Below are 27,796 nucleotides of genomic sequence, written 5' to 3'. Positions count from 1 at the left end.
GAATGCAAGGAGGAAATCTTTCCAAACTGGGATCTGACATTGCTCCTCTGCTGCAGCTCTTCAAAGCCTCCCTGTTTCACCCACAACGCAGTGTCCTCATCAGCAGAAAGGGACAACGGCAGGAAGGTGGTAACAGCCTGTAAAGGGCTGCTGGGGGACACACAGGGCCTGACCGCAGAGTGCCTGGCGCACAGCAGGCGGCTACCACGTGGGGCTTCTATTAGCATTGAAAAGGAAAGGGTGGGGGGCAGGATCGATTCCACCTGGGATAGTGATTCCATAAGCGCTTTAGATGCATTTTCTCACTTCATAACTCCTGAGGAATAGATTCAATTATAGCTTCCAGGTGGGGAAACTGAGGCCCGTTCAAACTTGGATCTTTCCACATGTACAGCCCCGCTTTCTTCCCCGGGGCCTCCCCGGGACCCTGCCGGGGAGCTGGGTTGATGCGGAATTCCTGCTGTTCCAGGGCTTACCGGCTGCAGGCCCACTGAGAATCAAAGCCCTGACAAGCCTGGAGGAAAGCTGGAGCCACTACTAGGAAAAAGCAAGCAAAGGGCGAGGCCTGGAGTTAAGAATTTCCATCACATGACACCTTCCTCTTTCCCTCAGTCTCTGGGGGGGCTCCCATAAAAACGACAGCCTGGGGCCCATCACCGTTTCTACAACAATGAGAATTTTTATTTTCTCCAGACAGTAAAAATAACATTTTTTTTCTCTTTTGTAAAAGTTAAGTACCATTACATTCCATTTTCTTAAATAACAAAATCCTAAAAATATATATTAAATTGTATACAGTGCGTCACACTTCATCTTATATTTTTAAAATACATGATGTTTCTATTTTATTCTCAAAGTTGCATATTAAGAGCATATGTACAAATAAAGCCTTGTCGTCCAAAGTCAAATCCCTGCTGGAAGGTGAGTTTGGATGGGGGAAGGTCTTAATGTGCATGAATCCCGAGGACCAGCTCCCCGTGCAGGCAGGGAAGGGACCTCCGGGCTGTGCTTCTAAAGGCACTACCTTTCCGAAGCAGACGCACCTCTGACTTTCCTCCACGCCCACTTCCGCCTTGTTGACTGTGCTCAGCTGGTTAAGACTGAACCTGTGAGATGGGCCCACCCGAGGGTCTGCGGGCAGAGGGTCTGCGGGCAGAGGGTCTGCGGGCAGAGGGTCTGCGGGCAGAGGGTCTGCGGGCAGAGGGTCTGCGGGCAGAGGGTCTGCGGGCAGAGGGTCTGCGGGCAGAGGGGAAGCCCTGTCACCTCTGAGCTGTCCAGCCTGAGGGGGGCAGCTGTGGCTGGAAGGTTTGGGAAACACCCCACACCAGGGCAGCTAGGCTGAGAGACCTGGCCAGGAGGTAGAACAGTGAGGAAGGTAAACAAAGACACCAGAGGAAACAATCAAAAGGTTAAAAATTTCCAGGGCAGTCACAAAAGCAGATATCCACACCAACAGGAGACTTGAAACCCAGCAGGGAGCCGGGCGACTGGGCTCTGAGGGAGCCCTGGCGTGGCCTCCGCAGGCAAGGGCAGCAGGATTCCGGAGGACGGCCACTTCTAAGTGCCGTGAGGAGTAAGCGTGCGTGTCCAGGACACATGGGGGCTGGGCAATGCCCCGCCAGCCTGCTGCGGACCCTGCCTAGGCCGACAATGGGGCGTGAGGGTGAAGCCGTGCCCAGGCACGCCCCACGGCCGGGCCCCGGGGCCAGGACAGCTGTACTCGCTCCTGCTTTGATCTCCCTGGGCTTCTGGCTGACGCGAGTCTTGAGCCAGAGCCCGCTCTTCAGAAGTGAGAGCGGCCCAGTTCCCTGGCTCACCAGAGAGGCCTCAACCTTGTCCTGACGTCGCAGTTCATCCCTGCTCGTTCTCTGCTTTGCAAGCGATCAGACAAGCGTGGAAGAACACGGGGCACCGAGTGCCCCCTGCCCGCCACGTTGGAGGGGCCAAGGACGCTGGGAAACAGCCCTAGGGACCAGCCGGCCGATCCACTCCCAGGTGCAGTGGCCACGGAGGCAACAAGAAGGGCTGTCGAGGCCCTCCTGTTGGAGCACATGCCAGGCGGCTGGACAGGGTGAGGCTGGCACTCAGACCGGGCGCCCCGGCAGCCTCCTCCCGTGCCCTGTCCCCTCAAAGGGGCTGTGGGCAGGGTGCTGTCAGAGCACGTCCACAGTGATCCCTAAAGGCCCTGCCTGCCTCTCCCACATCTGATAACTTCTGTCATTTGCATTCCTCAGGGTCACCCTCTTCCAATCACCTCCAGCACCCACTGTCTGTCTTCTACAGGAGGTTCTTGAAAGATCAAGTGCTTCCTCTTTTGGTGCTCCTGGAAGCCCGCCTCATCTCTTCTGGGAATATTTATTTCTCAGGGGTTTACTTAGTGGCAGGGGCTCTCTGTGGGGTGTTGCTGACAGGTCCGGAGGCCATGGCCAGGCCAAAGGGGACCCCGTGTTTGTGGGTTTATGGAGGTTTGGCCTGGGGCGATTTACTCCGTCCCCCATGTTGCTCAGAGGCAGATTTGGGTTTCCCGGGGTGGCTCCAAGGCCAGTAAGTCAATCCTGGAGGTGCTGCGAGCCACAGGACTGACAACACAGCCGTGTGGGCGTGGCCTGAGAGGTGAGGGCAAGGTGGGCGGGGCGGGTAGGCTTGCAGATGCCCCAAAGCCTTAGCCCTAGGCAGTTGAACAATTGCCCCTCAGCCAGGCAAACCCTTCCTGGGGCCAAATGCCACATTCCCTCTGCCTGCGAATGATCTATTCACAGCAGGGTGCCCTGTGGGACTGCACACACCTGACACTTGCATTCGAGAGGAGATTCCACAAAAGCCACAAATAGCTCAGAGGGAGACTGCACATGCTGATATATTTCCAGTGGTCCTTGTGTGTGATCGGCCTCTGACTCCAGACCCAGGGGCCTGCAGGCAGCTGCTCCGGGGTAATCGCCCTTTCCAGATCAAAGCGAAGGCAGCACTGGGTGGCTCCGTGCCCTCTGCAGGGCCTCCCATGGTGCTGGGGCAGCACCCTGCCACCTGTGGACACCCTCCCCCTTTCCCTCCACTGAATGCCCCTTTGACCACAGCTCCAAGTCTCCCTCCTGGGCTAGGTTGCCGAGTGTCACCTCTTGCTGCAGACACTTCCCAGCTGGCCCCGTATAACCCCCTTTACTCTCCCAGGAGCAGGCAGGCACAGATGCATTGCCAGGACCCCAGTAGGGGCCACAGCAGTGGCTTAGGGACTTGGGGGAGGTAGGCAAAGTGCTCCAAAGAGGGAACCCAAAGGCCAGAGGCAACAACTACCAAGGCCCAAGTGGCTTTGGGAGAGGCATGCTCTGACAAGGGCACAGGCTGCTCTTCTCAGCTGCTGTGGACAAAACCTGCTTCCAGATGGCGGGGACTTCCCAATTAGAGATGGCACTTATTCTCCCAGCTGGTGGCCACTACAGCTGGAGCTCTCAATATTAAGGCCTGTCCTCAGAGGATCTTCAGTTCCCAAACCCTCGCTCCCCTCACACAGATCTCTGCAGTTCCCTAAGGGGCAGGGTAGTATGGGGCCAGGGACAAGAGTCCTCCCCTCCCCTCAAGCCGTTCCCAACCCCACTGGCTTCCCAGAAGGGAACACAGAAAAGAGCACAGCCCTAGGGTAGATGTGAGACACTTTAAGGAGGACCCGAGGGACCTGTGTCTCACATGATGCTGCCTAAAGGCTAAAGCACAATGTTTTTTGTGTTTTTTTTTTTGAGACAGAGTCTCGCTTTGTTTCCCAGGCTAGAGTGAGTGCCGTGGCGTCAGCCTAGCTCACAGAAACCTCAAACTCCTGGGCTCAAGCGATCCTCCTGCCTCAGCCTCCCGAGTAGTTGGGACTACAGGCATGCGCCACCATGCCTGGCTAATTTTTTCTATATATATTAGTTGGCCAATTAATTTCTTTCTATTTATAGTAGAGACAGGGGGTCTCACTCTTGCTCAGGCTGGTTTCGAACTCCTGACCTCGAGCAATCCGCCCTCCTCAGCCTCCCAGAGTGCTAGGATTACAGGCGTGAGCCACCGCGCCCGGCCTAAAGCACAATGTTTATACCCCCAGTTCAGAACTGAGAGTCACACAGAGGCCAGGCCTGGCTCAGGTTCCACAGGACCGTGAGCTGCTTGGGGGCTGAGGCCAGATAAATCCCATCTGACAGGTCTATCAAAGCTTTCAGTACAGGCTGTTGCATGAATAAATGAATGAATGTCTTATATGCCCACTCCTCAAGCCTGCTCTGCAGGTTACTGAGCTATGGAAAGTAGAATCTAGAAAGAAATCTGTGTGGGGAAGGAGTCGGGTTTGGCGTGAATGAATGGGGGTTTTAGACCCTATTCAGGCCCTCCAGGTTGGCGGGAGCATGTCCGAGTCCAGCACCCAGAGAGCAAGGCTCCAGGGTCAGCAGAGCACCGGGCCCTTACTCTTCGCTAATGCCCAGGAGTCCACACTGAGATGGGACCAGGCCAACCTTCCAGAAAGCCTGAGAATTCTCCCTGTCTGTCCCTGTTCCAAACCGTAAAGATCAGGAGAAACTGATCTGCATGTGGACAAAATAGAGAAGAAGCAAGAAAGACTCCACGTGCACTAAACCTACCCACCGCCCAACAGTCATCTAGAATGCACCCGAGCCCAGTGCCAGCCACGACCGTCTCCGTCCCCTTGGCCCCACTATCCCGGCATCCCCGTTGCTAGATCAGAGAGAGAGAAACGCAGAGAGGGCCAAGCCCTAGGGCCTTCAGTGTCTCTCCCAAGTGCAGCTGACGGAGCAGGAGGAATCCGGGCTACGGCGCCCCTTCCCAGTCTGTAGGAGGGGGCCCCTGAGGAGGCCCAGGTGGAGGGAGAGGCAGGGAAGAGTCGGTGGAGAATAACCACAGGAGAGGTCAACCCCAGCAGGCTTGAGCTCAAAGAGGGACCTTGTGTCCACGGTGGGGTCTTTAATCACTGACAAGGGGATTGCGGTCATCTTGTTGACTCTGACCCTTGAGTTTCTTCTTAAAGATGGAAATTGAAGTAGAAGGCTTATAAAAAATGCTCCAGATTTCCCCTGAAGTCCCCGGTTGACGACAATCCCTAAGGTCCCCTGAGGCAGGAACACGATGGGATCTGTCAGACAAAAATAACAATAATGATCCAGTAGATCGGAACAAAGCGCCCAGAACAACCTACCATCTCATGAGATACTGTACCTAAGAAATGGATGTTAAGTGGAGCGAGGTTTTGGACCTTTAAAGATCTAAAGGACCACCACCATGTGGATGAAGTGTGGCCTGTGCAGCAAGAGAGATTCCATCTCAGAATAATGAAGAACTTTCTAACTAGCAGAATGGTCTGAGAGAGTATGAATTTTCAAAAAAAATTTTTTAGATAAAAGAACTCTGTCTTCTAATGCCATTTACCTGGAAACCCACCGAGCTAAAGCAGGATAAAGGCAAAACTTTTCTGCTTGAAGCAGAGACCTGCCTAACGTCCAGTGTTGGCCCAGACCCCATGCCAGCCACGGCTGCTTGGCAGGGAAGCTGCAGAGGGACTCCGATGTCAGAGGGGAGTTAGGTGTGCACTGTAGGGCCTCAGCCATGCTCAGATGTTGGACCCTAGAGAAAGCATCCTGCTCTGCGGTCGGTGGTCGTGGACAGGATTGTGCCTGAGAGGCTTCCCTAGAGCATGTAAATTGTAACTTAAGAAAAAAAAAAGAAATATATATATCTCATTTAAAAGGCACGAGAGTGAATTCAGTAAACAATAATAAGGACACTGTTTCCACTGAAAAATTTGAAATGTGGGGTGGAGATGTCTACGTAAGGTGGTCCCAATATGGCCCAAGGCACCCTTCACAGGGCAACGGTGGAGCCTGCACTTAATGTATAAAAAAATCTGTACCAGAGGACAAGTGAGAAGGTCAGGAAAAGGGGGCTTTTACTGGACATCAATTTTCAGGAAGCCATAAAATGGGGAGAGGCTGGACTAGGAAATATAGGAAAGACAGAGTAGGGGTCTAGAAAAATATTAGAAAGAAGTCCCTTCTGTAAGTACAGAAACATCCATAGCATGAACAATTGCCCTTTCGCTAGAGGTGGAACTATTAAACCTGAGCAGCAAGATAAGGGAAGAATTTTTTTTCCCCCAAATTGGTCAGAATTGAAGGATGAAGCTTCTATAAATTTCTTCCACAATTGTTTTAAAATAATTATTGAGCAATAATAACTAAAATGTTAGCATTCTCTTCCTAAGATGTTTCCCAATTTCTAGAAGGCATCGGGAAGTATGCAAGGCATTGTCCTAGGAATTTTTACTCTAGCATAAAGATCTCTGTAAGGGACTAGCAAAATGGAGAGTGTTGCTTTTTAAGCTAGGAGTGTTACAATCTTCCTTGAAATCATATCTTTTGGAAACAAGAACAAGCACAATCCCTCAAACCTTAGTGAGATTTGTCCAGTTGTACATTTCACTCTACAGAGAAGGAGGAACATCTATTGCCTTATGCCGTCTAGCACTAAGGGCTTTAGAATTATGCGCTGATATTGTAATTGGATGTAGACAAAAGAAACACAGTATAAAAGGAATTCCAAGGCTTCCCCTTCCTGGAACCAGGCAGCTCTTTCTTGTACTCACTTGAATGTGACGTGCAGAAGTATCTTTGCTACAATGGCTGTGACTGTGAGGATGAGGAGAGTTGCCAGGCCATACACTGTCCATCCTGCAATTGTAAGAGACGGAGTTTACTGGACTTGTTTGTGCTTGGTTTGCAAAAGGAGGTCTGAGGAAAGATCCAACAGCTCGGAGATGCAGATCTGGCTGAGGACTCCCTGCGGGCGGGCGGGGAGCAGCCAGCAAGTGTGGCAGCAGGAGCAGCTGCAAGCTGGGCTGGGCGTGGAGCCCCAGGCTTTCTGAGTACCTTGCCTTGTTCTACGACTTCCTCTCTCTGGGAGAGGCAGGCGGTGTGATCTAAAGTACTTTGGACTCAGAGTTGAAAGGGGTAGTGTACGTTCTGTCTCTACCACTAGAACAACTGCAACCACAGATGAGTTACATAAACTCTTTGGGCCTCAGTTTCCTCTTCTGAGGAATGAAATGCGTGACCTATAAAATGCTACCAGATGGCCAGGCGTGGTAGCTCATACCTGTAATCCTAGCATTTGGGGAGGCCAAGGTAGGAGGATTGTTTGAGGCCGGGAGTTTGAGACCGGCCTGAGCAATAGTGAGACCCCATCTCTACAAAAAAATAAGAATATTAGCCGGGTGTGGTGGCACGTGCCTACAGTCCCAGCTACTTGGGAGGCTGAGGCAGGAGGATTGCTTGAGCCCAGGAGTTGAAGGCTGCAGTGATCTATGATGACACCACTGCACTCTAGCCTAGCAACAGAGACCCTGTCTCAATAAAAAAGCTACTAAGATCCACGGCCAGATGATGCAGCGCGAGTGCTGCAGAGGCCCTCCTCCCTGACCTCCTAAGGTGGGTCCCGCAGGGGCCTGCAGAGCAGTTTGAAAGCCTCCAGGCTAGGTCACCGCTGATGGCACTCTCCAGCTCATTAAGGCGCCACTTCCTTGGCAGAAAAGAGGGACTGGGGAAGTACGTACCCAACCAGGTCAGCCAGCTTAAACCACTAGAGGTCATCGCCCACTCTCTCTCTCTCTCTCCTGCATGATTTCTCTTCATAGTTCTTATCACTATCTGACTTTTTATTTTGCTTCTTGTGTTGTTCCTCCCACTGATAAGCCACAAGAGGGCAAGGATTTTGTTTGGTTCACTGTATATAGTCCAGTGCTTAGTACCTGACACTGCTGAAGCACTTACATATCTTTTGAATGAATGAATAAACGAGGCTCTTGCAAATGTCAATGAATTCAGGGAGCTATAAACTGGGGCTCTAGAAAGATAATCTCGATGTGGGAAGACACTGGATTAGCTGATTAATAGAGCATTTTTTTCTTAAGGACTAAGGAAGCAAGATTTGAAGATGCCCCTCAAAGGCTAAGACAGACTGGAGGTCAGAGCCAGTACCCCCAAGCTGCCCCTGCACGAGCAACACCCAAGAGTGCTTTGGTTTCTGTCACTGCCGAGGGCACTACCTTCAACTGTGCGGCTTCCAGCCCCTATTGATGGCGCCCAGGAATCGCTACCTGGGACAGTCTGAGGTGGGTGGCTGGGGCTGGTGGTGATGACGTAGACGACTTTGGAGGACCGGGCAGCGCTGATGCTGAGGTTGGCCTGCTCCGTGATCACCTCAGCCAGCGTCTGGTTGACAGTGGGCCTCTCCTGCGGCGGTTCTTCCTTGACGGCTGGAAGATCAAAAGGAATTAACTGGGGAGAGAGCTAGGGAGATGAGGAAGAGCTGCGTGGAGTGGGGGGGAGCGCTGGTTATGAAGGAAAGGCCTTTTTCTCTGATTCAATTCCAGATGCAGTTCCTTCCGTTGGTCCCACTCGCCCCAGAGCAGAACTTGCCAGGCCCTGGCCCCGCAGGAGGCAGAAGGATGGAGCTGTCACCTCCTAATTATGTGGCTGGTCTCTTCTGGGAACCCTGAGCATGATTTATAGTTTCCTCACCCTCGTACTTTGCAGCTGTGGCTCCCTCTCCCTGGAAGGCCCTCTTCCCTCCTGTCTAACGGCTCTGATCTTACCGGTTCCTCAAGACTGTCCCACCTGCAGGGAGGCCTCTCCCGCCAATCTCCTGTAGCACATGCTACCTGAACTCTTCTGGAGGTTTGCTATCTAGGACAAAGACTAGGTCTCGGACACTGTCTGTGTTTCTCGTGTGCTGGCAAAGAGACGTGCCCAGCACACATGTTCACATTACAGGGGCAGAGGGCATGGCTCCACCTTAGGAGGATTTGAAGAAAGAAGGTCAATTAGTCTTGTGGGATTGGCTGGGATCATTAGACGCAGGAGGATGGACAAAATGACTTGAGAGCCTTCCAGTTCTACCAATCTCAGCTTTTTCTTTAGTTATTCTTTTAACTGTCCCATGAGAACTGTCATTAGAACTACTAAAATAGGCTGGGCATGGTGGCTCACGCCTATAATCCAAGCTTTGGGAGGCCAAGGTGGGAGGATCGCTTGAGACCAGGAGTTCAAGACCAGCCTGGGCAACAGAGTGAGACCCTGTCTCTACAAAAAAAATAGAAAATTAGCCAGGCATGGTGGCATATACCTGTAGTCTCAGCTACTTGGATGGCTGAGGTGGGAGGATTGTCTGCACCAAGGAGTTTGAGGTTACAGTGAGCTATGACTGCGCCAATGTACTCCAGCCTGGGTGACAGAGTGAGACCCTGTCTCTGTCTCCAAAGAAACAAACTACTAAAATAGCAAAATTGACAGGTTTCACCTCTTTCCTATATCATGAAATGTAAACAAGTCATGAAATGGGAGGTAGGGAAAGAGCGGCAGCCCTGGGGTGATCTGCAAGTTGAGTCAGCCGCTCCGGACTCCCAGTCCACCCGGCAAGAACCGCGCGGGGGTCGAAAGTCACGACGGTGAGGGAAAGAAGCTCGAAGAACACAGGCCGTGAAGGGCCCCCATGGAGGCGAGAGGGTCTTACCTTGGTATAGGACAGCAAATCCCTGGGCCTGATTGACACGGTCAGAGAAGAAATACAAGATGACGAAGTCCAGAGAGACATTGAAGGACAGAGGCGGGCGGCTCCTCCCGTGAAAGCGGGCCAGGACGCGGTGGGTGTAGCCATCCAGCAGTTCCACCATGTCCGCAGAGTCCCTGATGTCAAACAGGGGGAAGCTGAAGTGGATGCGCGAGGCCCCCGGGACCCGAATGGTCCAGTAGCAGACCCTTCCCGTGGCGTAGGTGTCGGGGAAGTCAGGGGAATAGACCACGGAAGTCATGGCTGAGTAGTTCCCGCCGCAGGCGCCAACGACAGCTGTAGAAGACAAAAAGACACCAGGCCCTCAGTCTGGGCGTGGGCCCCAGGGCTCGCTTCCAACACCGAAGCACACAAGATGCTTCCTAGCAAGCAAGATCTCATTGGGCATATTGTTTTCTATCTACAAAGCTAGGCTATCTTATGTTTCAGGATTGAGTCACGAAATGAATGGCTTAAACCCTGGACAAATGACTGTGGAGACTTTTTGTCTTCTGCTCAGGAGACCTTAGAATTAGCACAGCACGGTGGCGAGGTCTAGGTGGGGGCCGGGCTGGGGTCGGGGAGTCTGGATTTGGGCCTGGTGGGGCCAAATGGTCCCAGGGCCCTCTCACTTCTCTCGGCTGCAAGGCTGGGAGACCACCGCCTGCTCCTGTGTCACGTGGAAGTGCAAGGGCCCAGGAGACAAAGCACAGGAGCCACCCGGGTCTCTTTGCAGGGGAGGCACTTGTGGAGATAAAGTTATCCAAAAAGAAGGGCTTTACAGCCGTTTGGGCATTTCCAACACCTTAGAGGTGCAATGACCCCCTGAGGGGGCCACACGCATTTTTCACGTGGGAGACTGGCTGAATGAATGGCTTTCTGCAGGGGGGAAGCACACCAGATTCTGGTCGCTCTGTGTCGAGCACTTGATTTCTCTGGACTCTCATTTTTGATCAGCAGGTTCTAGTGAGGAGACACAAACACTTCCTGCCTCACCTGGTGAGGTATACCAAGATACTGGAAATGAAAATCCTTGGTCTGGGGCATAGGGCTGGGATTTAAAAAGCAGGCTTTGGGGGAGTTCTGCTTCCCTTTAGGATAGAGAATGCAACAAGGGAATGCTGCTTTCATCCTAACAACGAGAAAAACTCAAAACTCAGAAAGCTGAGTTCTCATGACAACCGGGAGAATTTAATTTTAAAAAGAAAGACACCCCTCCAAGGAGAGTCAGGCCATGAAAATGGTTTCAGCTTTGACAGAGCACAGGTGACAGCCGTAGGAGTGGGTAAGAAGAAAGCAGCTAAAATTTTAAGAAATTCTTAAAGGCTGCGTGTGGGCTGGCCTGTCAGTTTAAGATAACTGGGAGCCCCAGAGACAAGACACAGGAGCGTTCCCCACTCACTTGCAAGCTGGTGTGCACAGGCCTCCAGCTAGTACTCCCAAGAGTGACTGGGCTTGGGCAGCAGACCAGAGTTCCCCTGGGTGGCACAGGTGTGCTAGAGGTGACAGGTTGCCACAGGGGGACAGGCGTGAAATACTGCCCACTTCCCAGGAAAGTAAACGTCTTCAGCTGCTGGGGAAGGGGCAGCAAGCCCCCTGGCTCCCAGCACCACTGGAGAGTGGTAGAAGGAAAACTTGTTTGCCTCTGGGGGAAGGGAGGAAACTCTACTTCCTGCCAAGGTAACCGACCAGGAAAGATCCATTGCTTCTTGGGGAACAGCAGAAGCAAAACCCATTGTCCCCTGGTTGCCTTGAGCCCCCTTGGGCCCAGGATCCTGCACCCAGTGCAGAGGTCTGCTACCCCTGGGGGAGGGGCAGGAGAGTGTCTCTTTCCTGAGATCCACCATAGACGCAAGGCCGCGTTTGCTGCCAGGGAGAGGAGGGTACAGGAATGCTGAAAAGGCCTGTCCCCTTAGGCCCAGGAACATGTCCTATCTGAGACTGAGTATGGGGCAGGAGAACAAGAACCCCCCTGACCTCGCCACATGCATAGCAGCAAGTCATAAGCAACAGTGGTTTACCACTGAGGGAGGGGAAAGACAGTGGAAAAAGAGCCCCTCTGTGGCACAGGCATGTAGGAGCTGCTCAAAGCTGAGGGTGGAACAAAAACACTGAAAAAAACCCTGCTCACCCCACGCTCCACACGAAACACAAGGTAATAGCAGCCCATTGCTGTAGGAATTTGAATCCTGATGTGCATTTGAAACAACAAAACCTAAATCTAGCTCAACTACTGACAGATTGGCTCAATCTGGACTCTAAACAGACCTGCCCAGGTGTAAATACCATTCATTTCAGCCTCTGCTGTTCTTCTATACATAGTATATGGCATTTGATAAAAAATTACAACACAATAAAAGCATTTTTTCCCCTTAGTGGTACATGACATAAGGTTGCACCTCACAATTGATGGCATCTTGGAGTCTATGAAGTATAGTAACTAACGTACTCCCAGCAGTCAGATCCTACCCTTCCTTAGACCCTCAATCTTCTTCACAACTAATATCTTCTTCCCTTCCCACGGAAATGTTAATACAAGTTCCATGAGGGCAGGATCTTTATCTGTGGGACCTTGAGCAAATTACTGAACTACTGTGAGTCTCAATTTTGTCATCTAGAAAATAAGGAAAATAGTACCTGCTTCATAGCATTATGAGAATTAAGGGAGATAATGATGGAAAGTGCATTATAAGCACAGAGCCCAGTGAGTGGTATGTGTTCAACTAATGCTACAAAGTAGGCCCAAGCCAGATGACTGACTCTTCCCTGCAGAGCCTAGAAGCCAAGAAAGCCAACCTGGGCAGACCCTGCAACCCACGGTGACTCCAGCCTACCTGCTCGATCTTTTTTTGTTTTTTTCTTCAAAAAAAAAAATTTTTTTTATTTTAGCATATTATGGGGGTACAAGTGTTAAAGTTACATATATTGCCCATGCCCCCTCCCCTCGAGTCAGAGCTTTAAGCGTGTCCATCCCCCAAATGTTGCACCCCTTACTCGTTGTGTTTGTATATACCCATCCCCTGCTACCCCCTCCTACCTGCCCAACACCTGATAAATGTTATTCCTATATGTCCACTTAGGTGTTGATTCGTTAATACCAATTTGCTGGTGAGTACATGTGGTGCTGGTTTTTCCATTCTTGAGATACTTCATTTAGTAGAATGGGTTCCAGCTGTATCCAGGAATATACAAGCGGTGCTATATCACCATTGTTTCTTAAAGCTGAGTAGTACTCCATGGTATACATATACCACATTTTATTAATCTACTCATGAACTGATGGGCACTTGGGTTGTTTCCACAGCTTTGCAATTGTGAATTGTGCTGCTATAAACATTCGAGTGCAGGTGTCTTTTTCATAAAGTGACTTTTGATCTTTTGGGTAGATGCCCAGTAGTGGAATTGCTGGATCAAATGGTAGATCTACTTGTATCGCTTCGAGGTATCTCCATATTGCTTTCCACAGAGGTTGCACTAGTTTGCAGTCCCACCAGCAGTGTTCCTCTCTCTCCGCATCCACGCCAACATTTATTGTTTGGGGATTTTTTGATAAAGGCCATTCTCACTGGAGTTAAGTGATATCTCATTGTGGTTTTGATTTGCATTTCCCTGATGATAAGAGATGTTGAGCATTTTTTCATATGTTTGTTGGCCATTATTCTGTCTTCTTTTGAAAAGTTTCTGTTCATGTCCTTTGCCCATTTTTTGATGGGGTTGTTTGATTTTTTCTGGCTGATTTTCCTGAGATTCTAAATAGATTCTAGTTATCAACCCTTTATCAGATGTGTAGCTTGCGAAAATTTTCTCCCATTCTGTGGGTTGTCTGCTTGCTCTCTTGACAGTTTCTTTGGCTGTGCAGAAGCTTTGTAATTTGATCGGGTGCCATTTGTTTATTTTTGTTGCTGCTGTGATGTGATTGCCTTTGGGGTCTTCTTCATCAATTCTTTGCCTAGTCCAATGTCTAGAAGAGTATTTCCAACATTTCCCTCTAGAATTCTAATAGTTTCACACCTAAGGTTCAAGTCTGTTACTCAGTGTGAGTTGATTTTTGTGAGAGGTGAAAGGCACGGGTCTTGTTTCAGTCTTCTACATGTGGCTATCCAGTTTTCCCAGCACCATTTTTATTAAATAAGGATTCTTTCCCCCAGTGTATGTTTTTGTCTGCTTGTCAAAGATGAGTTGGCTATATGAGGATGGTTTTATATCTGGGTTCTCTGTTCTGTTCCACTGGTCCAACCGTTCTTGAGCCGATCCCAAGCTGTTTTAATGACTATAGCCTTGTAGTATAGTTTGAAGTCTGGTAAATTGATACTTCCTATTTTGTTTTTATTGCCTACAATTGATTTTGGTATATGGGGTCTTCTGTGGTTCCATACGAAGTGTAAAATTATTTTTTCTATATCTGTGAAAAATGATGATGGTATTTTGATAGGGCTTGCATTGACTCTTTAGGTCACTTTGGGTAGTATGGACATTTTAACAATGTTGATTCTGCCTACCCATGAGCATGGTATCTTCTTCCATCTGTTTATGTCCTCTGCTATTTCCTTCTTCAGTGTTTCATAGTTCTCCCTGTAGAGGTCTTTTACCTCCTTAGTTAAATATATTCCAAGGTACTTTATTTTCTTTGTTGCTATTTTGAAGGGAATTGAGTCTTTGATTTGGTTCTCACTTTTACTGTTGTTGGCGTGTATGAATGCCTCTGATTTCTGTGTATTGATTTTGTATCCTGAGACTTTACCAAATTTATTTATCAGATCAAGGAGTCTCTTGGTTGAATCCTTGGGGTTTTCTAGGTATAATATCATGTCATCAACAAAGAGTGAAAGTTTGATCTCTTCTGTTCCCATTTGGAAGCCCTTAATTCCGCTCTCTTGTCTGATTGCTGTAGCCAGGACTTCCAGCACTATGTTGAATAGAAGTGGAGATAGTGGGCAACCTTGGCTTGTTCCAGTTCTAAGTGGGAATGCTTTCAATTTTTCTCCCTTCAGTATGATATTGGCTGTGATTTTGTCACATATGGCTTTTATCATTTTTAGGTAAGCCCCATCTATACCTATTTTGTTGAATGTTCTTATCATAAAAGGGTGTTGAATTTTGTCGAATGCTTTTTCTGCGTCTATTGCGAGGATCATATGGTCTTTGTTTTTGCTTCTGTTTATATGGTGAATTACATTTATTACTTTATCTAACTCTTGATTTCTCATGTGTAAAATGGGAACGTTGGCTGGGCGTGGTGGTTCACACCTGTAATCCTAGCACTCTTGGAGGCTGAGGCAGAAGGATTGCTTGAGCTTAGGAGTTCAAGACCAGCCTAGGCAAGAGTGAGACCCCGTCTCTACTATAAATAGAAAGAAATTACTTGGCCAACTAATATATATAGAAAAAATTAGCCGGGCATGGTGGCACATGCCTGTAGTCCCAGCTACTTGGGAGGCTGAGGTAGAAGGATTGCCTGAGCCCAGGAGTTTGAGGTTGCTGTGAGCTAGGCTGACGCCACGGCACTCACTCTAGCCTGGGCAACAAAGTGAGACTCTATTTCAAAAAAAAAATAAAAAAATAAAAATAAATAAATGGAATCATAAAACATGTGGCTATTTGTGTCTGGTTCTTTCATTTAGGAGAACATTTTCAAAGGCCATCCATGTGGTAGCATGTGTCAGTGCTAACTTCTTTTTATGGCTGAACAATAGTCCATTGCATGGATATACCACGTTTTGTTCATCCATTCATCAACTGATGGGCATTTTAGTTATTAACACTTTTTGGTTATTATGAATAATGCTGCTGCGAATATTTATGTACAATTTTTTAAGTCAACATATGTTTTCAACTCTCTCAGGTGCATGCCTAGCAGTAAAACTGCTGGGTCATAAGGTAACCCTTTGTTTTGTGTTTTGAGGGTTTTGAGGAGCTGCCAGACTATTTTCTAAAGTAGAAGCACCAGCTTACATTTCTATCAGCAATGTCTAAGGGTTCTAACTTCTCCATATCTAACTTCTCCAACACTTATTTTCCATTTTTTAATTAACACTACCTTCAATTTAAAGTAGAAAACCAGGTAGTGAACCCACACGCCCTGCTCCTGTTTCCTTTCTAGTCCTGTGGCTTCTTGGCAGTATAAACCTTGGCAAGTTATTTGTCCTCTCCATGGCCCAGGCTTCTCTTCTGTAATATGAGAGTAATCGTAGTAATTCTTTCTTCAGATGGGTGCCAGGAGGACCTAATGTGGTAATTTATGGAAAGCCTTGATACATGCTAGGTACTCAAGAAATGTTTATTTCCTTTCTTTCTTCACTTAAGAGTATACCAGGGGCCGGGTGCGGTGGCTCACACCTGTAATCCTAGCACTCTGGGAGGCCGAGGCAGGTGGATTGCTCAAGGTCGGGAGTTTGAAACCAGCCTGAACGAGACCCCGTCTCTACTAAAAATAGAAAGAAATTAATTGACCAACTAAAAATATATATAGAAAAAAAAATTAGCTGGGCATGGTGGCACATGCCTGTAGCCCCAGCTACTCGGGAGGCTGAGGCAGGAGGATCGCTTGAGCCCAGGAGTTTGAAGTTGCTGTGAGCTAGGCTGACACCACAGCACTCACTCTAGCCTGGGCAACAAAGTGAGACTCTGTCTCCAAAAAAAAAAAAAAAAAAAAATTAAAAGCGTATACCAGGCATTTTGTTAGCTCAGCAAACATACTCTCCTGGGTTAGGTTGTCAAGGTGGATAACTTTATAATAATGAACTCTGAATGAAAGGTTAAATAGATGTGCAGTGCATAGTTATTCGCCAACTAAACATTAGTATGTTTCCTTAATCATTAGCCAAGGTTCAGTCTTTAGCCATAACAGAGGTACCAAACTAAGCATTTGTCTGGACATAACAGGATGTATAGGAAGCAACTGGCCGTCTCCAATGGCAACACTTAGCTAAGAAGATCAACTGACCACATGAGTTCTGCTCACCCATCCTTCCTCCTTCCTCCTCCTCTAAATACACATACACTTTAGACAATGTCTAAGCTATAACCTGATAAAGGCTCGGTTATAAACTTGGGCTAGGTTTTGTAATCACCATATGGAGTGGTTGAATTGTGTGTTCCACAAAGAGATAAGTCCTAACACCTGGTACCTATGAATGTAACCTTATTCAGAAATAGGGTCCTTACAGATGTTATTGAGTCAAGATAAGACTGTACAAGATTAGGACAGGCCCTAAATCCAATGACTGGTGTCCTTTTAAGAAAACACAGAGACACAGACATACACGGAGACATAGACACACATAAACAAAAACAGAGGAAAGATGGCCATGTGAAGAGGAAGTGATGCAGCTACAAGCCAACTAATGCCAAGGATTGCCAGCAACTGCCAGAAGCTGAGAGGTTTCCCCGGACCCTTTGGAGGGAGCATGGCCCTCTGACACCTTGACTTTTAAAAATCAATCAATCAATCAATCAATTTATGTTTAGAGACAGGGTCTTGCTCTGTCGCCCAGGCTGGAGTGCTCTAGTATGATCATAGCCCACTGCAGCCTCCAACTCCTGGGCTCAAGAGATCTTCCTGCCTCAGCCTCCCAAGTTGCTGGGATTACAGGTGTGAGCCACTGCACCCGGCCTGATGTTGGACTTCTAGCCAAAATGTGAGAGAATAAATTTCTGTTGTTTTAAACTACCTAGTTTGTGATAATTTGTTTTGGCAGCTCTAGGAAATGAATACACTATAGGACATTTTTGCTCAAAACTGAGCCACCCTACCTGGTTGAGATGTCATTGTGGTTGAGATCTTCTCTAGCCTAATGACCAAAAAGATACTATAGACATAATATAATATTTCTTGGTAATATCAAGTCTTTTCTTTTGTTTGCCTCATTTGCAACTAACTTCTTTTTAGCATCTTAAAATCTGGTGCTTCATTGGTGCTCCGACTCTCACAAAGTCTCACTACCACTGAGTGGTCACAGGCAGATTCAACAAGAAAGCAGGTACTTGGCGGTTAGAACAAGCCACCGGAGAGATCACCACTCCAGATCCACAGCCTATTCAGAACACGCTCTGCCCCTAGCCGGTATCTTACAAATCTGGCAGTTCAGAGGAGCTGGGCCAGGGCAAACTCAATGCCAGGCCTGGAAAAACAACTCACAGTAAGATATAAATCCCAAATGCCTAAAAAAACCCACTAAAAGAGCTTGGAAATTATATTGAAACAAGGATATCAGAGCTCATACTGAACAGTTATAACAGTGTCTTTGTAAAACTGGGAAGTTTATCTTTTCTATGATGTCTTAGCATTTCACTAGGTCCCGTCACTTCAGACCAATTGGAGAGACTGTATCTAATCACTTGTTAAATCTCTGTCCTTCCTCCTAGAAGGTAGGGACTAAGTCTTCATGCTCTGTGCATATTCCCAGGGTCTGGTCAGTGCCTGGCCTGTAGTAGGTGCTTTGTAAGTATTGCCAAGAGCAGGCGTCCTCAAACTACGGCCCTCGGGCTGACATTTATCTGGCTCGCGGGTGTTTTTGCCAACGCTGCCTGTCCTGCTTAGCAGCCGACTCGCCCCAGACCCACAGTGCGCATGTGTGGAATGTGTGCCTCACTCTCCAAGGGCCCTCCAACAGTCTGAGGGACAGTGAACTGGCCCCCTGTTTAAAAAATTTGGGGACCCCTGGCCAAGAGAATGAATGAATAAATGGAAAGGAGGGAGGGTGGGCAGGCTTACTGCTCTGGTCCAAGGGTTCCTGTGCCTTGGGCAGTGGTGGGCACAGGGCATACTCACTATCAAAGAGGATGATCCTGCCATCGCCACCACAGGGCTGGGAGTGATCCCCAAAGCAGACGCTGTTGCACTCGGTACTGGCCGCCTCCCCGTACTTCCAGTAATCACCATTGTTTCCACAGAAGCAAGCGTAGCCCGACTCCATCCCAGCAAACTGCCGTAACAGAGAAGCAGCACATGGTAAGCATTATCAAGGGTGGCAGGTCGCCCAAAGGACCCTGGCAGGATGAGCCCCCAGCAAACAATCAGCCTCATCTTCCCAGACCACCCTTCCCCTGGGACCTCTCCCTTTTCCTACTTCTGCCACACTTAATTCCAAGCTGACCAGTAACTACACACCACCAATGTCAGTGAGTATCCCTTTTTAATGTTGTGTTTCTGCTGTGCTTAAATAAGTTTTGGCAGGGAGAAAATCTCATAACCTTGAAGCATGAATAATAATAACAGCTAAATATTTTATTGACTATTACTATGTGCTAGGTAGTAAAGGCTTTATAGCTAATTCTCAAAGCAAACTCATCATAGGCCCCATTTAAAGTTTTTTTTTTTTTGAGACAGAGTCTTGCTTTGTTGCACAGGCTAGAGTGAGTGCCGTGGCGTCAGCCTAGCTCACAGCAACCTCAAACTCCTGGGCTCAAGCAATCCTGCTGCCTCAGCCTCCCAAGTAGCTGGGACTACAGGCATGCGCCACCACGCCCGGCTAATTTTATATATATATATTAGTTGGCCAATTAATTTCTTTCTATTTATAGTAGAGACGGGGTCTTGCTCTTGCTCAGGCTGGTTTCGAACTCCTGACCTCGAGCAATCCGCCCGCCTCGGCCTCCCAGAGAGCTAGGATTACAGGCTTGAGCCACCGCGCCCGGCCCTAAAGTTTTTATTTTTTTGTATTACCATATAGTATTTTGGTATATAGTTCTATAAATGTTAGCACTTGTATATATTTGTGCGACCACTGGTACAAACAGGATACAGAACAGTTGTATCACCCCAATAATCTTCCTTATGCTATTGCTTTAAACCTCACTCCCCCATAATCGCTGGCAACCACTGACACATTTTCCATTACTATAGTTTTGTTTTTTCCAGAATGGCACATAAATGGAATCATACAGCATGTGACTTTTTTAGACTAGCTTCTTTCACTCAGCATAATGTCTTTGAGGTTCACCCAAATTAGTGTGTGTATCAATAGTTTGCTCCTTTGCATTGCTGAACAGAGTTCACTGTATGGATGTACCACAGTTTGCTCATCTATTGGGCTATTTCTAGTTTTTAATGATTAGTGCATGTTTAAATTTATAAGAAACTGCCAAACTTTTACAGAATGCCCATACCATTATAGGTTCACAACAGTAATGTATGAGAGTCCCAGTTACTCCATATCCTTGTCAGCACTGATTACTGTCACTATACTTTATTTTAGCCATTCTAATAGCTGTGTAGCTGTATCTCATTGTGGTTTTAATGATATTACCTAATGCTGATGATGCTGACTATCTTTTCATGTGTTTATTTACCATCTGTATAATCCCCTTTGTGAAGTATCTGCTCAGATCTTTTACTCATTTTTAAATTGCATTTTTTTTTTTTTTTTTTACTATTGGGTTTTTAGAGGTTTTGTCTCTTTTTTAAACACATTCTAGATACAAGTCCTTTGTCACATATGTGATTTGCAAGTATTTTCTCCCAGGCTATAGCTTGTCTTTTCATTCTCTTAAAATTATCTTTCACGGAGCAAAAGTTTTTAATTTTGGTGAAGTCCACATTAAAACATATCCATTTTTTTCTTTTTGTGGGTCATGTGTTTGGTGTTATCTCTAAGAACTTTTTGTTTAAATCTAAGTCATGAAGATTTTCTCCTATATTTTCTTCTAAAAGTTTTAAAGTTTTACCTTTTAGAGTTAGATCTATAATCGATTTTGAGTTCAGTATGTAGTCTTTTATGTTTGAGTTCTTTCAATTAGCATAATGTTTTATCCATATTGTTGTGTATATCAGTATGTCATAATATGTCTTTTCTTTTCATTGAGTAGTATTCCACAGATATGGATATACTATAATTTGTTTATCCATTCATCAGTTAATGGACATCTGGGTTACTGACAGACTGGAGCTATCATGGATATTGCTGCTATAAACACTGATGTATGAGCTTTGTGTGAGCTAGACTTTATCTTGAGTAAATATCCAGGTATGGAATTGCTGAGTTGTAAGACAGATGCATGTTTAACTTTATGAGAAACTTCAAGGCAGGGCACAGTGGCTCACACCTGGAATCCTAGCACTCTGGGAGGCCGAGGCAGGAGGATCACTTGAGCTCAGGAGTTTGAGACCAGCCTGAGCAAGAGCAAGACCCCCATCTCCACTCAAAATAGAAAAATTACCTGGGCACTATGGCATGCCCCTATAGTCACAGCTACTTGGGAGGCTGAGGCAGGAGGATTGCTTGGGCTCAAGAGTTTGGGATGCAATGAACTATGATGACACCACTGCACTCTGTCCAGGGCGACAGAGTGAGATTCTGTCCCCACTCACCCCTCCAAAAAAAAGGGAAAAGAAAAGAAACTTCAAGATCTTTCTCCAAAGAGGCTGTACAATTTTACATTCCTACCAGCCATCTATGAGAGTTATACTTGCTCCACATCCTTGCCAATTCTTACTATTTTAGTTATTCTGGGTGTATAGTGGTATTTCATTGTGGTTTTAATTTGTATTTCCCTGATAGTGAAGCCGAGCATCTTTTCATGTGTTTATTGGCCATCTATATATATATTTTTTGTGGGGGGTATGTCTGTGCAAATCTTTTGCCCATTTTCTAATTGAGCTATCTTATTATTGAGGTTTTAAGAGCTCTTTATATATTCTGTATATAAGTCCTTTATCACATATATATTTAGCAACTACTCTCTCCTAGTGTGTGGCTTGCCTTTTCATTTTTTAATTCTAATTTTTCAAGATAAGTTTTTAATATTGACAAGTTCATTTTATCAATTTTTTCTTTTATAGCTTATGTTTTTTGTGTCCTATTTAAGAAATCTTTGTCTACATTCCTGTAATCCTAGCCCTCTGGGAGGCTGAGGCAGGCAGATTGCTCAAGGTCAGGAGTTTGAAATCAGCCTGAGCAAGAGCGAGACCCCGTCTCTACTAAAAAATAGAAAGAAATTAATTGGCCAACTAAAAATACATAGAAAAAATTAGCCGGGCATGGTGGCGCATGCTTGTAGTCCCAGCTACTCGGGAGGCTGAGGCTGAGGATCTCTTGAGCCCAAGTTTGAGGTTGCTGTGAGCTAGGCTGATGTCACGGCACTCTAGCCCGGGTGACAGAGTAAGACTCTGTAGAAAAGAAAAGAAAAGAAAAGAAAAGAAAAGAAAAGAAAAGAAAAGAAAGGAAAGGAAAGGAAAGGAAAGGAAAGGAAAGGAAAGGAAAGGAAAGGAAAGGAAAGGAAAAGGAAAAGGAAAAGGAAAAGGAAAAGGAAAAGGAAAAGGAAAAGGAAAAGGAAAAGGGAAAGGGAAAGGGAAAGGGAAAGGGAAAGGGAAAGGGAAAGGGAAAGGAAAAGGAAAAGGAAAGGAAAAGGAAAGGAAAGGAAAGGAAAGGAAGAAAGGAAGAAAGGAAGAAAGGAAGAAAGAAATCTTTGTCTAACTCAATGTTGTAAGACTTTTGTTTTTCTTGAAGTTTAGTAGGTTTAGCCTTTTTTTAAATTGAAATGTAATTCACATAACATAACATTCACCATTTTAAAGTGCATATTTCAGTGGTTGTTAGTATATTCACTGTGTTGTGTAACCACCAGCACTATCTCATTCCAGAACATTCATCACTCTGAAAAGAAACCCTGCACTGATGAGCAGTTACTCCCAATTCCTCCCACCTCCCACCCTCTGGCAACCGCTAACCTACTTTCTGTCTGTATGGATTTGTCTCTTCTGGACACTTCATGTGAATGGAATCATACAACATGTGGCCTTTTGCTCCTGGCTTATTTCGCTTAGCACTTATTTTTCAGTTATCTCAGAAAAATGCATTTCCATCTTTATCTTTTTCTACTGTTGCATAGACACAGAGCCATTACCTTGAACCTCTGACTCCGGCAGAAACTGATGCAGGTTTGTATGGTGAGCTTGTTGGATGTTTTACTGGTGCCAGTCAGAGGAGGTGGGTTTCCATGATCCTTGTAGCAGCCAAGGTTTCCAGGCACTACAGAGAAAAGAAAAACAAAAGAATTTCACAACATCTGGCTGTGAAACACCCAGAAGTAAAAGCAATTTGTGCCAGGTACTTTTATCTCGGCCAATATTTCCAGTCCTGAGGTTCAAATAAATAATGAGCAATCAGCTTTACAAATGGAAGCCTTAGTCCCTATTAAATGTTTTTGTTTTATTTTGAAGAGTATGTGAGACCCAGGTCATCTTTAACCTTAAGACTTCTTTTTTTCACCTTTTCAATATTGACAGGATTTGGTATTGAAGAGAACTAAGAACAATTTCCTAAAGATACAGAGGCTACAATGTGTAAATTATGTTTCAGAGTCACTAGAGAGCAGGAAGAGCTTTTGGAAGCCCATTATTCTACACCTTGTACCTAAACCCTTTGTTCCTTAAAACACTCCACAAGTGGGTTTCCCTAAGATCTTCTGGTGAGTGTATTCGTTTCCTTTTGGTGCTGGAACAAATTACTACAAACCTAGTGGCTTCAAAGACCCTAAGTTTATAACCTTTTAGCCCTAGAGATCAAAAGTACTAGATGGGTCTTATGGTGCTAAAATCGAGGTGTGAACTGAGTTGAGTCCCTCCTGGAAGCTCAAGGGCAGAACCCGTTATCTGCTTTTTCAATCTCTGAGAAGCTGCCCATATTCCTTGGCTTGTGGCCACACCATTCCACCCTCTGTTTCCATCATCACCTCTCCTTTCCTCCCTGTTTCTGTTGTCATATCACCTTCTCTGACTCAGATCCTACTGCCTCTCTAAGGACCCTATGATTATACTGGTCCCACTTGGATGATCCAGGCTAATCTATCCCAAAATACTTAATTTGATCACATCTGCAAAATCCCTTGTGCCATATTCACAGATTCTGAGGATTACAACGTAGACATCTTTGGAGGGCCACTATTTAGGCTACCACTGTGAGCATATTAGTGTTTGACAACCACCACATATCAGACGGTTTGCGATTGTAGAAAAAGCTGTATCTGAGAGTAAAGAAACGTAAATATATGTACCAACTGTGGTGGACAGCTTTCAGTGACGGACCTCAATCCTGCTAGGGACTGAATGTTTGTATGCTTCTGTGACATAAGAAATATACACTTGGTCTCTGCCCCTGGTTCCTGGCACAGAGCTACTAACTCTTTTGGAATTTTCTTGGTGATTGGAGCATCTTTGTTCTAATGAGGCAACTCTTGGTGGGCCCCTGGATAGCTTCCAGATGGGGGCTGGTCACAAGAAAGACCAAACCATGATTAGAAGCTTGGAACTTTCAGTCCTATTCTCCCCATCCTGCAGGGCAGGGAGGGGGAGAATATTTGAGTTAATATTAGGTTATTAAGAATGGAATGTCCCATTTCCTTAAGTACTAAGTTTGACAGTTGATATCTCTGACATTTCACTTTAACACTTTCTGGTTTGAGTTTTGTTGTTTTTGTTTTTTTTCTATTGTGAAGGTACATCCTCATTCTTTCAAACACATGTTTTGGCTTGTGATTATCATTCAAATGTTTATTTTAGAGCAATTTTTGTGAAACCATGGATAAGTCAAAAATTCGGGTTCTTTTTGAATATGAGTTCCATCGTGGAACTAATGCAGCACAGACAGCTTGAAATAGCAACGAAGTGTTTGGGAAGGATGCAGCTAATGAATGCACAGTATGCCAATGGTTTGAGAAGTTCTGTTCTGGTGATTTTAACCTTGAAAGTGAGCCACATGCGCGATTTCAGACCAAGGTGAATAATGATGAGCTGAAAGCTATAGTGGAAGCGAATCCATCTCGATCTACACATGAATTAGCAGCAAGGTTTGACGTTACTATTCCAACAATATTGGACCGTTTGAAACAAATCAGCAAGGTAAAGAAGCTGGATAGATGGATTCCACATGAATTAAGTGAGCGTCAGAAAAGAAATTGTCATGAAGCTTGTCTTTCTTTGCTGTCATGACAAAAAGGCAAACCATTGCTATACCATATTGTTAATGTGTGGTAAAAAATCGATCCTTTGTGACAACTGCAAGTGTTTGTACAATGGCTGGATAAAGATGAAGTGCTAAAACACAGTCCAAAACCAAATATGCATCAGAAAAAGCAAATGGTGTCTGTTTGGGTGTCCAGCACTGGTATTTTCCACTATAGCTTCATGAAACCTGGTCAATCACAATTATAGCGGATGTCTACTGCAACCAGTTGGATTAAATGATGAGGACGCTTGCAATTAAGCAACTGAGATTGGTCACTAGAGACAGGCCAATCCTCTTGCAAGATCACATGCCACAAAAAACAACACTGTTCAAACTACAGAAGCTGGACTTAGAAACTCTCTGTCATCCACCATATTCACCAGACCTTGTACCAACTGATTTCCACTTCTTCCAGGCTTTGGACCACTTCTTACAAGGAAAAATATTCGATTCTCAACAAGCTGTGGAAAACACTTTTCATGATTCCATTGCCACCTGCTCTTCAGGCCTCTTCACTGCTGGTATAAACTACTGTTAAGATGGCAATGGCCGGGCGCGGTGGCTCACGCCTGTAATCCTAGCTCTTGGGAGGCCGAGGCGGGCGGATTGCTCAAGGTCAGGAGTTCAAAAACCAGCCTGAGCAAGAGCGAGACCCCGTCTCTACTATAAATAGAAAGAAATTAATTGGCCAACTTATATATATATAAAAAAATTAGCCGGGCATGGTGGCGCATGCCTGTAGTCCCAGCTACTCGGGAGGCTGAGGCAGAAGGATCGCTCGAGCCCAGGAGTTTGAGGTTGCTGTGAGCTAGGCTGACGCCATGGCACTCACTCTAGCCTGGACAACAAACCGAGACACTGTCTCAAAAAAAAAAAAAAAAAAAAAAAAGATGGCAAACCTGCATTTAAAGTTTAGGCACATTCTTTGATTAAGTTTACTGCTTCTTGTTTGAAATATAATAAATTAAACTTTTGATTCAAAATCAGACATTTCCTATTTAATGACCTAAATAATCAATCATGCTTATGTGATGAGCCTGTGTAAAAATCCCTAAAAATGGGATTCAGACGTGATCGGGCATGTTCAGGGTGGTGTGGCTGTAGACTAAAAGATGGGATTCAGAGAGCTTCCAGATTGGTGAACACATCCATGTGCCAGGTGTGGCTCACTCCACAAGAACAGAAACTCCTGGGCTTGGGACCCTTCCAGATCTCACCCTGTGTACTTTTTCATCTGTCTGTTCATATGTATCCTTTATAATAAACTAGTAAGTATGTTTCCCTGAGTTCTGTGAGCTGTTGTAGCAAATTATCAAAGCTGAGAAGAGGGTTGTGGGAACCCTAAATTTGTAGCCACATGGGACAGAAGTGTGAGTAACCTGGGGACCCACTACTTGCAGTTGGCATTTGAAGTGGGGAGCAGTCTTGTGGGACTGAGCCATTAACCTGTGGATTCTGCACTAACTCTAGGTACTTAGTGTCATAATTTAATTGTAGGGCACCCAGAGGGTGTCTGGAGAATTGGCTGGTTTGGGTAAAACCCATCCATCTGGTATCAGAAGAGAAGTGTGTGAATGTATAGGAAAAGGGGGGGTTTCCTCTATTATCCCTCAAAATTCATATGTTGAAGCCTGAATGCCCAGTATGAAGGTATTTGGAGGTGGGGGCCTTTGGGAAGGTAATTAGGTTTAGATGAGGGCCTGAGTGTTGAGCCCCCATGATGGGATTACTGCCTTTATAAGAAGAGACCAGAGCCCTCTCTCTTTCTCCCATGTGAGGATACAGCAAGAAGGAGGCCGGTAGCAAAACAATAAGAGAGGCTTCATCAGACAGAGTCTGATAGCACCTTGACCTTTAACTTCCCAGCCTTTAGAACTGTGAGAAATAAATGTCTATTGTTTAAGCCACCCAGTGAAAGGTATTTTGCTATAGCAGCCCAAAGTGCCGAAGACAGAGCCTCCTTCCTGGTAGTCATGCCCTCGTGTAATCTCCTCTCCTTGAGTGTGGGCTGCACTGGTGACTTGCTTCTGACCAATAGAATGTGGCAATGCTGACAGTGTGCGGTGGCTCACACCTGCAATCCTAGCACTCTGGGAGGCTGAGGCAGGAGGACTGCTTGAGGCCAGGAGTTCAAGACCAGCTTCAGCAAGAGCAAGACCCCGTCGCTACTAAAAATAGAAAGAAATTAGCTGGGCAACTAAAAATAGAAAAAAAAAATTAGCCAAGTGTGGTGGTGCATGCCTGAAGTCCCAGCTACCCGGGAGGCTGAAGCAGGAGGATCGCTTAAGCCCAGGAGTTTGAGGTTGCTGTGAGCTAGGCTGACACCATGGCACTCTAAGCCGGGCAACAGAGCAAGACTCAGACTTAAAAAAAAAAAAAATGTGGCAATGTTGATGGGATGTCGCTTCTGTGATTAGGTTACAAGCCACTGTGACTTCGTCTTGCTAGCAGACTCTCTACTGCCTTTTTGGCTTGTATCCTTCTATGAAGCATGTGCCATGGCAGAGGCCATGTGGTAAGGAACTGAGGGTGGCCTTTAGCCAACAACCAGCAAGAAACTGAGAACTTCAGTCCAATAGTCCACAAAAAACTGAATCCTACCAACAACTATGCAAGGCTGGACGTGGATTCTCTCCCCAGTCAAGCCTTCTGATGAAACTACAGCCCTGGCAGCTCTGTTTATGGGCCCAGCACACTTCCCAGTCAGCTGGGTGACTATGCTCTTGCAGTATATTTATGGCAGCCTTTATTGCAGTGAGGGACCTCGAAGCAAAGGATTTGGCTACGTCATACCCAGATTTCCCAACCCACAGAATGTATGAGACAATAAATATGTAATGTTTTAAGCCACTAAGTTTTGCGGTAATTTGTTACACAGTAATAGATAACTAATATACCTTATAATACATACTAAATATATGTTTAGTGAATGAAGGAATAAATTCATTGTGGGTCATAGACAAATCAATTTCAGTGGATTGATTTGTGTTATCAATCTCTGTGTTCATCTGTGTTACTGATTTCTGAATCACTCCACTCTCAGTTGAACCCCTTTCCCTTTCTCCATTTGTTCCTCATGGTTTGTATAACTGAAGCTGTAACAAGATACAAATGAGGCCTAGTTCTAGAAGTAGTTTCTAGGTCAGTTGAGAGTTATATATTATCCAATTCTAAAGTGACAGCCATATAGACTCTTAGATAGTATTTTTCCTTTATGTTTAAAATGGGAAAAATAGTACAGTCCAGTTTAATATGCTTTATATCTACATTAA

General features: G+C 46.1%; 1 protein-coding gene across 2 annotated transcripts in view; it reads right to left on the bottom strand.

Moving 5' to 3' along the window:
- Positions 1–655: 655 nt before the first annotated feature.
- The window catches only part of KREMEN1 (kringle containing transmembrane protein 1), a 64,118-nt gene continuing 36,977 nt past the window's right edge, over positions 656–27,796 (bottom strand). The window contains exons 4-9 of one of the 2 annotated variants that reach the window (XM_075996666.1): positions 22,426–22,550; positions 18,353–18,506; positions 9,547–9,879; positions 8,081–8,290; positions 6,623–6,707; positions 656–5,116 (exon numbers count right to left, since the gene is read on the bottom strand). In XM_075996666.1, the coding sequence (XP_075852781.1) occupies positions 4,948–5,116; positions 6,623–6,707; positions 8,081–8,290; positions 9,547–9,879; positions 18,353–18,506; positions 22,426–22,550 (1,076 nt within the window). In that variant the 3' untranslated portion in view covers positions 656–4,947. The remainder of the gene's footprint in view (positions 5,117–6,622; positions 6,708–8,080; positions 8,291–9,546; positions 9,880–18,352; positions 18,507–22,425; positions 22,551–27,796) is intronic. The other variant, XM_020283159.2, reaches the window with a different exon arrangement.

This window comes from Microcebus murinus, chromosome 22 (assembly GCF_040939455.1).
Source record: "Microcebus murinus isolate Inina chromosome 22, M.murinus_Inina_mat1.0, whole genome shotgun sequence".
In the NCBI taxonomy this organism is placed as follows: Eukaryota; Metazoa; Chordata; class Mammalia; order Primates; family Cheirogaleidae; genus Microcebus; species Microcebus murinus.
The sequence above is the reverse complement of the archived record's forward strand: the minus strand, read 5'-3'. Positions and strand labels throughout refer to the sequence as shown.